Source organism: Xenopus laevis, chromosome 6L (genome assembly GCF_017654675.1).
Source record: "Xenopus laevis strain J_2021 chromosome 6L, Xenopus_laevis_v10.1, whole genome shotgun sequence".
In the NCBI taxonomy this organism is placed as follows: domain Eukaryota; kingdom Metazoa; phylum Chordata; class Amphibia; order Anura; family Pipidae; genus Xenopus; species Xenopus laevis.
Window position 1 is genome coordinate 122,763,320 of NC_054381.1, and position 16,762 is coordinate 122,780,081.

Genomic DNA, 16,762 nt, shown 5'->3' on the forward strand with positions numbered 1-16,762 from the left:
CTGGCCGGTTGGCAACCCTAATCCTATGGGGAAACCCCCAAGCCAGCGATTCCCAGACTTTACCAACATAGGGTCTATTTTGGGGTCTAAACACTAAGAAACTGTATCTTTAATGCTTTACACTAAAACACTTTTATTTTGCAATAAATACCCACTTTCTTTAAAAACTGAAACATGGGAAATACCCAAAAGCAGTACTCAAACAGAACTGTTAGAACGCAATGTGGCCCTGAATTGCACTTGAATTAAAAAAAAGTGTCCCAGCCACCGCCATATCTAATATAAGGGACAGCTAAAGAGTACATGGAAAACTGGCACTGAGGCACATCCTGCTTTTTTACCGTAATGACAATGAACGTGACTGAGTAACTATGACTCGCCGTAAAGCGACGATAAGGAGCGCGGCTGAGTATCACGTCATTTCCGTTCTATCACCGTGCCCTTCAGGTCGTAGATATGGCGGCTTCCGGAGGCAGCGGAGGGAAAGCGACAGAGCTGCTGAGATGTTTGCCGCGGGTTACTCTTGCCAACCTGAGACCGAACCCTGGCGCCAGGCACAGAGTGAGACTTACTGCTCAGATCCTGTCTGTCATACACTTGTCTGTGTCTGTAATATTAGCGCACACGTGCTTCCCAGAGGCTATCCTGCTGATTTCTAAGCACTCGCCGCTTGTCACTGAGATGTTTCTCTGTTCAGCGGCGTTTTGGTCAAACCTGTTCGTGTCAGCGATGGCCGTGCAGTGTCTACTCATATATATTAGTATATAGTGCCAGCGTTATTGTACTTGTAGTTCTTTTCCCACCAGTAGTTTGCTGAGATTCATGGCAAGCTCAATATGCCTTTATATGAAATACTGGTAACAAAGACCAATTGCATGACAGTTGAGACCTCTAAAACATAAATCCTATTGGCTAAAATGGCTGCAGAATCTCAAGGACAATGGGAGCAGATATGTGGGACTGGTCACCAATGGTCTCGTGTACAGGTTCCTCACTTTAACAACAACAACAGTAAATACTTTTTACTAAACAAGAATCAGTGATCAGATATTGACACACAAATGTCAGCCTTTTTAATCATGAGGTTGCTTGTTCCTTTGCTTCTGCCACCAGCCTTGTGCATAGGGGTCTTGTAAAGCCCAATGAATAATGGACAACCTCTTACTCAAATGTTTCCGCTACTACTCTCAGAACTAAGAGCTGCCTTCTGTGTCCTGAGTTTTGCAGTCCCAAAAGGGTCTGGATGGTATCAGGGTTCATGCACTCAAAAACTGTTTTTTTTTTAATGCATAGCAAAAGCAAATGTAACTCTAAGTAACTTTACGTTGATTAAACATTTTCAGTGGTTTTAATATTGCTTGTTTATATTCTTTGCCCTTATATATATATATATATATATATATATATATATATATATATATATATATATATATATATATATATATAGAGTAATTCGGAATGGGCAGCACTCCGCCTTTGAAGCTTGTCTCGGGTGCAGGGTAAATTAAATGAATAATAAAGAAGAAATTACAGCAACACAGAGTCCTTTGGTGAAAAATTCAAAAGTGTATTAAAAATACATGTAAAGCCGAATATATATATAGAGAGAGAGAGAGACTCTATAGTGGTGCAGTCGCGATACAAGTAACTGCCTGGGTGCTGGTTATAGCATAGTGTAATAATCCAAAAAATAAAACCGCACTCCAAGGTCTTGAAATAGTGGAAAATTTATTTCAACGTTTCGGCACACTGACTCGGGCCGTCTTCAGGAAGTGAAACCGGCCCGAATATATATATATATATATATATATATATATATATATATATATATATATATATATATATATATATATATATATATAACACGATGGATCAGCACACACTGTAATTTTGCGAAGCAATAAGTGTGTGCTGATCCATCGTGTTATATACATGCCTACCTTTGATCGTGCACTACTGGAAACATCGGTTTGAGTGCTGGTACTGTGGGACTCCATATATATATATATATATATATATATATATATATATATATATAAACAAATCTATGCAAATAAATATCACTTGATTTATGAAGAAGAAATTGGTGTGGGGATCTATGTGAAATTTATATATTGGTTTACATGCAGTCTGTCGTCACTTAATTAAATAGTACCAATAAGTTATACAGCTATTTTTTTTTTTTTTTTAATTTATAACAAACTGGTTATGGAATAAAATTAGTATCAGAGAGCCTTACAGTCTAAAGGTTTCAATAAAATCCCCGCTTCAAGTCTTTTTATGATGCTTCTTTATACATAGTATTATAATGTATACACCCAAATTTAATAAAAGGAGCCAAGTTTGCCCAGGTGCAGTAACCCAAAGCAACCAATAAGATGTTTGCTTTTAAATGGGTGACCAGTAAATGCCACCTGCTGATTGGTCGCTGTAGGCGACTAGACCCGATCCAAACTATGCACAATTTATTACGTAAGCTCCTTAGTTAATATAACACTGTGAGAAAACAAACATTTTCCACCTTTAAGGTGACAGGAGCAATAAGAGAAAAAATACCTAGATATCAATGCAATTCATTACAGCCATGTGCTGTATGATTTTGAGTTATATATAGTAGGTTGCCTGAATTCTGCAGGCCGGTTCTTGTTTTTAACAGAATCCCTTTCTTCAGAAAGAAATGATCTTCAATTAAACTTTCTTTTGTTAATTTTCAGGAAAAAAGACGAGGCCGCGGTATCCACGGTGGTAGAAAAAGTGGCCGAGGGCACAAAGGAGAGACCCAGAGAGGAAATCAGCCACGTTTAGGCTTTGAAGGTGGCCAAACTCCTTTTTATCTAGTTATACCTAAATATGGCTACAATGAAGGACATAGGTGGGTATCTGTTAAATCTATATTTATAGATGTTATCGCAATAATTTGGTAACTTATAATATCCTTATATTTTACAAGAGGGTGTACTTTATTCACTATATATATAACCACCCAATGGTTCTATCTGTTACCTGCTACAAAATAATGCACCAGACAGGGTATGGTTTGCTTAGTGTTGGACTCCTCTTCTTTTCCGTCTTTCATGTACCCCCAACGCTACTATTGCTGGTTACACCCCTGTAAAATGAACTTTCCCTTAAAGGGATACTGTCATGGAAAAAAATGTTTTTTTCAAAACACATCAGTAAATAATGAGCTCCAGCAAAATTCTGCACTGAAATCCATTTCTCAAAACAGCAAACATTTTTTTATATTTAATTTTGAAATTTGACATGGGGCTAGACAGATTGTCAGTTTCCCAACTGCCCCCAATCATGTGACTTGTGCTTTGATAAACTTCAGTCAATCTTTACTGCCGTACTGCAAGTTGGAGTGATATCACCCCCTCCTTCCCCCCCCAGCAGCACATCAGCAGAACAATGGGAAGGTAACCAGATAGCAGCTCTTTAACACAAGATAACAGCTCCCTGGTAGATCTAGGATCAGAATTTAGTAAAATCCAGGTCCCTCTGCGACACATTTAGTTACATCGAGTGGGAGAAACCGCCTGTCAAAATGCAGTTCCATCCTAAAGTGCTGACTCTTTCTGAAATAACACATGACCAGACAAAATGACCAGAAATGGTTGCCTACACATCAATATTACAACTAAAAAAATACAATTGTTGGTTCAGGAATGAAATTTTATATTGTAGAGTGAATTATTTGCAGTGCAAACAGTGGAATTTAAAAAATTAAAACTACATCATTAAAAACATGGCAGAATCCCTTTAAGTGTAAATCTAATATGTCATGGGGAAGTGAGGGGCTCATTTACACAGAGATAATTGTCACACTTTTTACTAACTCCTCTGTTTCTTGAAGGTGAGGAGAGGTATGTGAGGGTATAAAAACATAAAGATTTTTTTAAGACCATATTCAGGGCATTTTATCAATACCTAGAACTTGAATCCCTGGTGACCAGCAAAACGGGGGATCGGCCAACCCCTCAACAGTACAAAGAAAGAAGTTCACTGGCACTCAGGTAATGCTAGCAGGGTGAGACCCTTGCTTTAAATTTATTTAGTGCGGCATGCAACGTTTCGGGGACAACTTGATAAAGGGGTTGTCCCCGAAATGTTGCATGCTGCACTAAATAAATTTAAAGCAAGGGTCTCACCCTGCTAGCATTACCTGAGTGCCAGTGAACTTCTTTGTTTCCCTTATTTATTTGGCTCATAGTGGACACTGGCATACGTATTATATTCAGTGAATTAAAGCCCTGTAGCACCAGAATGTATATGTATAAATCAGCACTAAAGGATCATCCCTAGAGTGTTGCTCAGAGTTCGTTACTTATATAAATTTATAGAAAGACCCATGTATGTTGTAAAGTATATTCTCTTTTAAAAGAGTAGCTGGAAGTTAGGAAGTTCTTGATGCTTGACAATTGGTAGAGGTTGCTGCCAATATGCCTTGCATGGGCAGCTGGTGAAATGGTTTTTCAACCAGGATGGGATAGGGAGGATGGAATTAAGTGTCTATAAAGGCAGCAGGTGGATAGAAGACTCGGTTCTTCACAGTCAGGACAGTGAGGTTGTGGAATGCACTGCCGGGTGATGTTGTGATGCTGATTCAGTTAATGCCTTTAAGAATGGCTTGGATGGTTTTTTGGACAGACATAATATCAAAGGCTATTGTGATACTAAGCTCTATAGTTAGTATAGGTATGGGTATATATAATTTAATTAAAAGTAGAGAGGGGTGTATGTATGGATGCTGGGTTTTCATTTGGAGGGGTTGAACTTGATGGAATTTTTGTCTTTTTTTCAATCCAATTTAACTATGTAACTATGTAATGCAACCTTTATTTTTTTCTTTTCTTTATGCATTCATTTGAGCTTTATGACATAGATTCAGGATAGTTAATTTTATAAACATATATGATGTATTAATATTAAAGCAGTCTCACTTATTATTCTTTAGCTTCCGGCGACAATACCAGCCTCTTAGCCTCAATCGTCTCCAGTACCTCATTGATCTGGGTCGAATAGACCCCACTCAACCCATTGACTTAACACAGCTTGTCAACGCCAGGGGAGTTACAATACAGCCACTCAAAAGGGATTATGGTGTACAACTTGTTGAAGAGGTAAGATTAATGGTTACTGTTTTACCTCTCCACTTCCTCTGCTCCCCTAATCCCCTCAGTAACTTAAGATGTCCATAGACTTGCAGATATATCCTTATGTTTGACGCACGATCACTTGTTGCAATCTCCCGACCTACCACTAACCATTCAGTAAAGTAGTACAAAGAACAAATCAGATGATGTTTTGGCCGTTAATTCAAGAAGACCGAATTGTTATGTCCGACAAATAGTAGTGACAGTCACCCATTGATACTGCCAGATAGGCAATACATGCAGAGATATTTTCGTTAGCCAACAGAAATCTTCTAATCTGTGTGACCAACTAAGCGACCAATCGCCATGGCACGAAAAATGTCGGGACAATCCACATGCGATCTAAAAATCATACAAAACGAAGATTTATACGACTTTATCTTTGAGTCTACGGCCAGCTTAAAGGGGTTGTTCACCTTTGAGTTTACTTAAAGTATGATGTAGAAAGTGATATTCTGAGATAATTTGCAATTGGTTTTCATCTTTTATCATTTCTGTTTTTTGAGTTATTTAGCTTTTTATTCAGCAGCTCTCCAGTTTGCAATTTCAGCAATTTGGTTGATAGGGTCCAAATTACCTTAGCAGCCATGCACTGATTGGAATATGAATAGAAGAGGCCTAAATAGTAAGATGAGTAACAGAAAGTAGCTTTAACAATAAATGTGTTGCCGTCTAGAATTTGTTTTTAGATGAGTTTGAGTTAGTGACCCCCATTTGTAAGCTGGAAAGAGTCCAAAAAAGAAGGCAAACAATATATATATATATATACACACTTAACATACTAACATACTAAAAGTTAAATGAAAGGAGAATCACCCCTTTAGGAGTCTTTCTTTTTCTGCTCCAACAGATTGAATATACTGTTTATGTTCTTTATGCTGTGACATAGAAAGGCATCATTTGTCTGTACTGAACATTATCCACAAACTTTTATACATGTTAATAGGATTTGCCCTCTTTATTCAACTGAGTAATTCTTTTTAGATGTTCTAGAACTAGCACTAGTTGTTATCGTAAGAAATGGTGTTATGTAGCTGCCTATGGAGAAAACACACTGTTGCTTGTTTGCTAACAGTTGGCAGATATCTACCAGTGCATTACCTCATGGAACCCAATCAGAAATCATTTTTATCACTCTATGTGAGTAATGCTTGTGCCAGTTCTAACAACTCATCTCAACAATTTCAATGTTTGCTTTTCAACTGACCAGTCAATGCCACCTGCTGATTGGTTGGAAAGCTTACAAGAACTTGTGTAGTCTTTGCTATCACCATCCCCTTTCCATTGTGCTGGTGGAATGCCTTGTTAACTTGGCTTACTGAACTGAAGGAAGTTTGCTCACTGTTAATATATGATAACCACTACATTTTAAAAACCTTACTATATATTTTAAAAATAGGAAGGCCATGTCACACCAATCATATAGGTGCCAGGGAAGAAAGCTACAATCTGTTTTGTTCTGCAAAGAGATTAGTGTGCAATGGGAGGCACTATACCAGCCAGTTAGTTCATTTTGGAGTGAAAATGTTTCTGTAGAAAATCCACCCTATCTGTGCATTAACAGGCAAATGCCGTGCCTGCACGCACTGGTATTGGGGCAGATGGATGTTTTCTCTCATGGAGGCAAGTTGAAGTGATATCACCTACCTTCCTTTCCCCCCAGAAGCATAACAAAACAATGGGAAGGTAACCAGATAGCAGCTCCCTAACACAAGATAACAGCTGCCTGGTAGATCTGAAAACAGCACTCAATAGTAAAAATCCAGGTCCCACTGAGACACATTCAGTTACATTGAGTAGGAGAAACAACAGTTAGCCAGAAAGCAGTCCCATCCTAAAGTGTTGGCTCTTTCGGAAAGCACATGACCAGGCCTACACATCAATATTAAACTGAAAAAAAATACACTTGTTGATTCAGGAATAACATTTTAAATTGTAGAGTGAATTATTTGCAGTGCAAACAGTGGAATTAAGAAATTCAAACTGCACCATAAAGATCGTGACAGAATCCCTATAATGACATAATGACATTCTATATTATATTTATACACTGGGCACATAACTTTTTATTTCAAGACCATGTTGCAGCTTGAAATGTATCACAGTTTATCCTGTGTCAGTGTGAACCAGGTAACCAGTCAGTGTGGTGTCTGTGTAAAACATTTGCATTGCGCAAGTGCTGGAAATTGTAGTCTTCTGGAATTTACGTGATCCAAATATTTTACCGCTGGTGATTCATACTAATCATAAACCCTTGCACAACTTAAAGCTAAAAGTCCCCTTTATTACAAATACATTAAAAGCTATGTTAACCTCATACAAAGAGCCTAACACATTTCATGGTCACTCAGCACTTAATGATAATCATCATGTATTCACTGCCTGAGTCATGTAGACTTGAGAGACAGAAGGCCCATTTCTCTTGCAATTTCTTTTCTTTTCATTGTGCGGTCATATTATATACATAACTAAACAAGCAAGCGCTACATCTTAATTACAGTCTTAGAATAAGAATATTTGTAACACTGTCACAAGCAAATCGCTCACCAAGTGATCAGAAAGTGCACCAATATGTAAAAAAAAAAAAAAAAAACAGGTTAGTAGATGCATTACTTATTTAAATTTGCTTATATGGGTTCCTGACCTGCTTTTCGTTTGAGTGCACATTTAGAACATATCATCAAATCTAAAAGCAATGTGTAGATATTCAACAAGAATATAATTTTTATTAACATCGTAGTAAATTATTGAACTTTGACTTTTCACTTTTAAATAGATTTATAATAAATACATAGGGGGCCTAGATCTTATATGGTGGCTCCACGCTATGCACATTTTAGTTAAAGGCTTGCCAGCTGAGTGTAAATAATGATATGTTGGTTATAGTAGTACTGGCTAGCTGTCTTTTGTTGCAAGCTGATATAATGACCTTGCTGGTGGGGCGACATGCAGATCCAGGAATAACCACTAGGCAGCAGCATCTGCTGCTTAAATATTTAGTTTCCTACTGCACACAAAGCTGCCTTTGTTGCTGGATGACTATTACAAGGTTTTTTCTTAAATGCATTGTAAATATGTAGGCTGTAGATTCACTTTAGTGATCATCAGATATTCTGTACAATGTATTACCATTGGTTTGTCTGCAGAGGGAGCTTTATTTGTGTTTTTCCTGACTTGGAGCATCTGTGGTTGTACTTTTAAGGAGTAATTCAGTGATGAAATGGTCACAAATAATGAAAGGCCACTTGCTTGGCTATGCACCCATGAATGCTTTAATTTTTAGACCATATGTAAGTGTATGTGCAACTTTTTGATTTTTATAACACCATCCAGGCTTAATTGATCCAAAAGCTTCAGGGTAACTGCTGTGAACCAGAGTTAAGTATTTTGGGGTGCTAGTTGATACCTGATATTTTTAAGGCAATGCAAACGTTGATTTGCACTGGAATCACATTGAGTACCCAAACCCTTTGTTCATGTTATTTTGTTGCTTTTATAGGGTGCGGACATATTTGCAGCTAAAGTTAACATTGAAGTCCAGTGGGCCTCACAGCTGGCCATCGCAGCAATAGAGAAAAATGGCGGTGTGATAACAACTGGTTTCTATGATCCACGCAGTCTTGGTAAGTGTGCAGAACATTTTCATTAGTTTAATCCTGTGAAATGTAAAAACCACAGATGAGCATTTAGTGCACCTAGAGCAGCTTCCCATCAAAAGTGCTTGTGAATACGCACTGGGAATTGCCATATGTTACCTCCCACTGACTAAAATGAGAATACTGAACTTTATTAACATTAGAGACAAACATCACTGATGATGTTGCCCCTCAGCAACCAATCAGATATTTGCTTTTGTTTTCTAATTTGTAGGTGCCTGTTCAAATCTAAATGCTGATTGGTTGCTATGGGCAAAATCATCAGTGAAGTTAGTCTCTAATGTTAATAAATATGCCCCTAAGATTTCATTATTGCCTCAAAAGACACAGCAGATGCTCTATACAGGCAATGTGCTGTAAAGGAGAACTAAACCCTAAATATGAATATGGTTATAAAGGCCACATTTTACTTACTGAACTTACTGCACAAGTCTAAAGTTTCAGCTTGTCAATAGCAGCAATGATCCAGGACTTCAAACTTGTCACAGGGGGTCACCATCTTGAAAAGTGTCTGTGACGCTCAAATGATCATTGGGCTCTGAGCAGCTCACAGAAACCTTGAATAACGGGCAGGCACCACTCCGGAACACCGACAAATTAATTAATCAGTAGAATCCAGAAGTCTGAGCAGCTGTTGAGAAGCTGAGCTTAGGGGTCATAGCAAATTATCAAGCAGAAAATGAGGTTGGTCTGTAATATAAGCTGATGCTACAGGGCTGATTATTACATTCTGATGCTAGTTGCACTGGTGTCTGTGCTGCCATGTAGTAATTATCTGTATTAATTACTAATCAGACTTATATTCTATACATATATATTCTATGTGTTCAGTATATTGAGTAGTTCCTATACACAGTAAGTGACAGCAGCACAGAGCATGTGCAGTGAATCAGCAGAAAAGAAGATGGGGAGCTACTGGGGCATCTTTGGAGACACAGATCTTTACTGCTTAAGGGCTGTGGTTGCCTTGGGCTGGTACAGAAGCACAAAACATAATGTACAGAAACCAGTGCAACTAGCATCAGAATTTAATAATCAGCCCTGTAGCATCAGCTTATATTGCAGACTCACTTCATTTTTTGCTTGATAATTTACAAAAACCCCTAAGCTTAGCTTCTCAACAGCTGCTCAGAGCCCACTGGGCATGTGAGTGTCGCAGACACTTTTCAAGATGGTGACTCCCTGTGACAAGTTTGAAGTCCTGGATCCTTACTGCTATTGAGGAGCTAAAACTTTAGGCTGGTGCAATAAGGTCAGTAAGTAAAATATGGCATTTTTAACCATATTAATAGTTAAAGCACCTTTCCTGTATGGAGCGTCTGTTGTGTCTTTGGAGGCAATAATGAACTCTTAGGGGCATATTTATTAACATTAGAGACTAACTTCACTGGTGATTTTGCCCATAGCAACCAATCAGCAATTAGATTTGAACAGGCACCTACAAGTTAGAAAACAAAAGCAAATATCATCGCAGGTGATTTTTGTCTCCAATGTTAATAAAAATGCCCCTTAGTTTGCTCTTCATATTTTATTTTAATGGGATGTGATTTACATTCTTAGTTTTGCTTCCCTCTATAATACATATGTCTAGGGTAAGTAATACCTGTCACCAGATTGTATGGCTAGATTTATATTGTTCTTTTTGTTTGCAGTTCCAGACATTGCCTTTTGCAAAGATCACATTACTTGGTCAGAGCTCAGCTGCTTTTATCATATCGTATATGTTTTATCATATGTAATTAATAATAATTGCAAAACTGTCAACCATGCAAATTAACTGTCTTGTTCGCCTCTTTGTTCATAGATGTTTTATGCAAACCAGTCCCTTTTTTTATGCGTGGCCAACCTATCCCAAAACGTATGCTCCCCCCTGAGGATCTAGTAAAGTATTACACCGATGCTGAAAACCGTGGATATCTGGCTGATCCAAGAAACGTATTGGAAGCTAGAAAGCAGTTGGCAAGGAAATATGGGTATGTTCTACCAGACATTACCAAAGATGAACTGTACCAGATGCTGAGTACCCGCAAGGATCCCCGACAGATATTTTTTGGGCTTGCCCCTGGCTGGATAGTGAACATGCCTGAAAAGAAGATCCTAAAGCCGACAGATGAGCGATTACTTTCATATTATAGCTCATGATCAATGGCACTAAACATTTAGTAATAGGTTTGCTCAAAAGATGACAGTTCTTGCATGTAATAGTCTTGTTTCTGCAGGATCTATAAAAAGCATTTGTCATTCCATACTTTTGTGATTAAAATAAACATTATACGTATGACATATAACCCTATGAATGCTTTGTGGAAATTCATTTGTCTTTTCTAATGATTATGGACACAGTTGTCTAAGCTTCGCTATCCTCAATAGATATTTTATTCAGATTTAAGGCATTTTATTAAAGGGGTTGTTCCTATTTCAGTTAACTTTTAGTGTGATGGAGGGAATGATATTCTGAGAGTTTGCCATTAGTTTTCATATTTTTAGTCTTTTTGAGTTATTTAGCTTTTTATTCAGCAGCTCTCCAGTTTACAATTACAAATTAAATAGGGTCAAATAGAGTCCAAATTACCCATGCATTGATTTGAATAAGGGACTGGAATATGAATATGAGAGGCCCGTATAGAAAGATGAGTAATAAAAAGTAGCAATAACAATAAATGTGTAGCCTTACAGAAAATTTGTTTGTTTAATGGCGTCAGTGACCCCCATTTAAAAGCTAGAAAAGGCCAATAATTCAATATTATAACATAGTAAAAGTTAACTTCAGGGTGTACTGCCCTTTAAAGCATGGGTGCCTATCCGTGTACAAACAAAACATAGATTATAAAAATCTACACACTTGATGAATGGCTGCTGGCTTTACTCGTTAAGGTCTGTTCATCTAAATTCAAATTCGTGAATTTCATTTTTTTTTTTTAAATTCTAAGAAACTTCCATTTTTACCAAACATAAATGTTTGCTTATTAATTAGAGAATTCAGAGTTGTGAATTTCATATTTTTTTTTTTAATTCTAAGCATCCATTTTTACCAAACTCAAATGTTTGCTTTTTAATTAGAGAATTCAAATTTGTGAATCTCATATTATTTTTTAATTCTATAACTTAAATTTTGACAAAACTCAAATGTTGGCTTATTAATTAGAAAATTAGAATCTAAATGTAACAAAAACGGGATTAATTAAAACCATGAAAAAGAAACCTGAATGCCGCAAAGTCGTGTTCCGCTCATCAGTTGAACTGAAAAGAAAATCACTTACTTTTTGCCTATGACAATTCCCATTGACTTCTACATGAACTCACCAGTGTATTAGCTGGACCAGAGGAATGTTGTCTGGACTGCCCGTTTCTTTTAAAACACTCCAGTTTACAGGTCTCAAGATTCTCTGGCCAGAAAATATTCTCTTTTTAGTAACCTCTTCCCTGGAGCTTACATCTGCCATTATAGAGGAATTTATCTAAATCTTCCAAAGCATGACCTAGAGCTAGTAACTATAAATAGGGTTACATTAGGTGACCTAGTCACCAATAGCCTTAAAGGATCAGTAAAATCAAAAACATTTTTAAAAAAATTTGTTTGTATACTACGAAAAAATAACACCAACACATATTAAACTTTGCGCTCCTCTTCAGAAACTGTCACCTTTTCTGAAGTGGAGCGTAAGAGGGGATTCGGTAAGTTATTTCTAAATAAAGTCTTTACGATTTTAAAGTTTAATATGTGTTGGTGGGTTTTTTGTTTTTTTTTGAGTATACAAACAATTTTTTTTTTAAATTATTTTTGATGTTACTGGTCCTTTAATGGGGATGTTCACCTTTCAATCAACTTTTAGTATGATATCCTAAGACCACTTGCAACAGGGTTTCATTTTTATTATTTTTTTGTTTTGTTTTTTATTTAGCAGCTCTCCAGTTTGCAATTTTAACAATATGGTTTCCAAATTCCCCTGGCAACCATGCATTTAATTGAAAAAGAAACTGAAATATGGATAGGAGATCAACTGGATAGAAAAATGAGTAATAAAAAGTAGCAATAACAATACATTAGTAGCCTTACAGAGCATTTGTTTTGTAGATGGGGTCAGTGACCCCCATTGGAAATCAGTCAAATTGGAAATAGTCAGAAGAAGCCAAATAATTCAAGCAACTTTTTAATAGGCCTACGTTTTTTCTTTTTTAATCATTCTACAACATACTAAAAGTTATCTTAAATGTGAGCCACCCCTTTAAAGGGATAAGACAAAGATCACATTTACCTTCCAGGTGCAGCTGTACTACAAAGCTCTGCTTCATAACATTTCAATTGTTTTAGCTAAATACATTTATTTTTCAAAACAAGTTTTATGGGCCGTGGCCCGTTTTTTTTCTGTGTATCATCGTAGTTATAACACGTATTTACTCTTATGACATATCTGCTTCAGCTGAGCCACAAACCTCTTGTATAAAGAATGCAGCAATCTAACATCTCACTTCCAGTAGCAATCTGACTTCCTTCAACAAATAGAAATTGGGTTCAAAGGAATTTGCTGTGAAAGGAGCTATGTTTACGCCAAAGTGGAATGTGCATTTTTTACATGTGATATCACTGGTTTGGTGCGGAATGATAAGCTGCAGTGGTTATAAAGAGAAACAGCTTGAAAATGGAATTTCCAGGTTTCTGCACTGTCGAGTATATTTTAACGATTATCGTGATGGTGTACTTTTATGTGTAGCTGTGTATTGCAGCAGCATAGGATACAGCGCATGTGTAAGTCTCTACAATAATTATTTCATAAAAGCGCTCTCTACTACAAGGGCACTTTATGGAGCTGAAACAACTGCTAGTAGCTTCATAAAGCCTTAAAGGGGCGCTTCACCTTTAAGTTAACTTTTAGTATGTTATAGAATGGCTAATTCTAAGCAACTTTTCAATTGGTCTTCATTTTTTATTTTTTAAAGTTTTTTTTAATTATTTACCTTCTGACTCTTTCCAGCTTTTAAATGGGGGTCACTCACCCCATCTAAATAACAAATGCTCTGTGAGGTTACAATTGTATTGTTATTGCAACTTTTTATTATTCATCTTTCTATTTAGGCCTCTCCTATTTCATATTCCAGTCTCTTATTCAAATCAATGAATGGTTGCTATGGCAATTTCTAGGGATGCACTGAATCCAGGATTCGGTTCTGGATTCGGCCTTTTTCAGCAGGATTCAGATTCGGCCGAATCCTTGTGCCTTGTCGAACCGAATCTTAATTTGCCTATGCAAATTGTGGGGAGGGCGGGATTTCACGTGACTTTTTGTTACAAAACAAGGAAGGAAACAAATTTGCAATATACAAATTAGGATTTAGTTCAGTATTCGACCAAATCTTCTAAGATGGATTTGGGGATTCGGCCGAATCCAAAATACTGGATTCGGTGCATCTAGGGTTGCCACCTTTTGCTAACTTTTTCCCGGGTGGCGGGTACAAAAAGGGGTGGGGTGTGATGTCAAAGGGGGTGGGGTTGTGCCGTAAAGGGGCAGGGCCACAGTGCGGCCAGGACAAAAACGGAGGAAAAAAGCTGTTTACAGGGGATTGGGGATGGGCTGAGGGGTCTTTTTAAGGGTATTACAAATTTACCGGCAGCTACATTGCTACATTTGTAATACCAGCCCCGGCCTTGGCATGTGTTTTACCGGCTAGGCCGGTAAAATACCGGCCGGGTGGCAACCCTAGCCCGTGCATCCCTAGTAATTTCTTATTCAAATCAATGCATGATTGCTAGGGTAATTTGGCACCTAGCAACCACATTGCTGAAGTTGCAAACTGGGGATCTGCTGCATTAAAGGCTAAATAACTAAAAAACCACAATGGTTAAAAAATGAAAACCAATTGCAAATTGTATCAGAATATCATCTCTACATCCTACTAAAAGTTAAAGGTGAGCAACCCCTTTAAAGGGATAGTCCACCTTTTTTCAGTTCAGTTCTCAGATTGTTCACCAGAAATAGACTTTTTTCCACTTCATTTTTCAATAGTTTTTATTGGCAATTATAAGAATAAACCACCAGGTTAACATAAGAAAATGAATGAATGGACGAGTGGTGGAATTCACACTAGTTGACCATGGTGATCTCTAACTTCACTCTTTGATAAATATACCCCAGTTGTATACCCTCGTACTTTGCTCTCCTAGTTTTGTTTAACAACAACGTATCAAACATATATTCCCTTTAAACTTCCTTCATAGCTATAAAGGAATGGGGGGAGGGGGCAAGACAAACGGAGTAATTAAAAATATGTTTGTTCAAGGCCCAGCGAGCAGACTGTCTTCGGCGCTAAGAGACGTGCTAGTTCCGTGCGCATCTTCTCTGCGCCAACACTCGTCAGGAGGAGAGCCCTTCCGACTCCAGGACAGGGGCCTGTGTTTGGCCTCAGCTGCTGCCACAGTCTTGCCGGCTGGATCGGAGAAGCCCCAGGAGGAGGAGGACATAACAGTTCCGCAGCGGCAGCCGCAAGTCACCGAAACAGTGTGACACTGTGAGAAAGAGAATGAATATGCATTTATACTTCATTATATAATAATAAAGAAACTATATAAATGATGACCAAGTTACAGTACTTAGCAAATCAGTTACTAAAGCACACGTGGTTCACAGACGCCAGAGAGATATAGTGGAGAGGAGGGGGAAGCTCCGCCCCCTTTGTGACATCATCGAGCTCACATTCTGACAGGAAGCAGGAGTCTGGCTGCCACAGTCGGATGCAGAACTGGGTTTATTAAGTGAAAGAAAGCTTTAAGGAGAAAACAGTCAGCATGACATATAGGTAACTTCAAATGAAGAATCATTTTTTTAAAAGAAGTTTTTTTGGTGTCAGCATCCCTTTAACTGCTGACCCTAAATTCCCAATTCTGCTATAGGATTAATTGTACAAGAATCTGATGCTGATCTTCAGGGCTTCTGTCTATATGACTTATGTTTATAAACTGTATATGACATGAGAAAACAATGCTCTCATTAAGAAGAAAACAAGTCATTAGCTTTCTAGTTTTCACTACATGCTGTTTGTATCCTGCAAGTTGCACCTCAGGAAATGCACGTGACTGGCGACTTTCTTTTCAATATCACAATGCTTCAAAATCCATCCCTGGAAAATTTATTGCCTTCCCTCATTTGTAATCATTTTTTCTTATGAACTAATTCACTATTGTGCTTTGAGTCTGCATCAGTTCCTAGAGCTCTCTCTGGAAAAGGTAACCAAAACTCAGGCTAGGGAGGAAGTCGGCTTCTCTCAAGAGAGATGAGGCGATAAAGGAGAAATGTGTATTTTATTTTATTTTTTTTGACATTAAGGGACCTTATCAAAGGTTGAGGTGAATTTTCGATTGAAAAAAAAAAAATCCCATAGATATGAATGGAGAGTTGAGGAATTTCACTCTCACAATCTCTAACTTCACTTTTTGATAAATATGTCCCTATATCTTTATGAGGATCAAAGTTTAAGAACTTTTAACTAATAAAACAAAGAATTTTTCAAGACTACACTAAGGGGCAGATTTATTAAGGGTCGAAGTGAATTAGAGGGAATTTTCGAAGTAAAAAAAATTCAAAATTCTAAGTAATTTTATCGAATAGGATACTACGACTTTGAATTTACTTCGAGCGCAGAATACCCAAATTCGATGAAAAAAGTTCGCATCCGATATTCAAAGTATTTCAATTCGATGGTCGAAAAAGTATTTTTTACTTTGAAATTCGACCCTTGATAAATCTGCCCAAAGGGTACGAAAAACTTTGAAATTCGTACAAATAGAATTAATATCGCATTTGGTCGAATTCGATTCAAAGTTTTTCCCCCAAAAAAACTATGATTTTTCAAAGTCCACCAATTGACTCCAAATAGGTTCTAGGAGGTCCCCCATAGGCTCAAACAGCAATTCAGCAGGTTTTAGATGGAGGATGGGCAAAGTCGAATTTTTAAAGA

General features: G+C 37.5%; 1 protein-coding gene across 1 annotated transcript; it reads left to right on the top strand.

Annotated features, from left to right (window-relative positions):
- Positions 1-436: 436 nt before the first annotated feature.
- Positions 437-11,097, top strand: mrpl15.L (mitochondrial ribosomal protein L15 L homeolog). Its single transcript, NM_001093374.1, is given in 5 exon segments — positions 437-561; positions 2,715-2,872; positions 4,958-5,123; positions 8,656-8,779; positions 10,617-11,097. Coding segments are annotated over 5 exon segments (891 nt in total). The 5' UTR covers positions 437-456; the 3' UTR covers positions 10,955-11,097.
- The last annotated feature ends 5,665 nt before the right edge of the window (positions 11,098-16,762 follow it).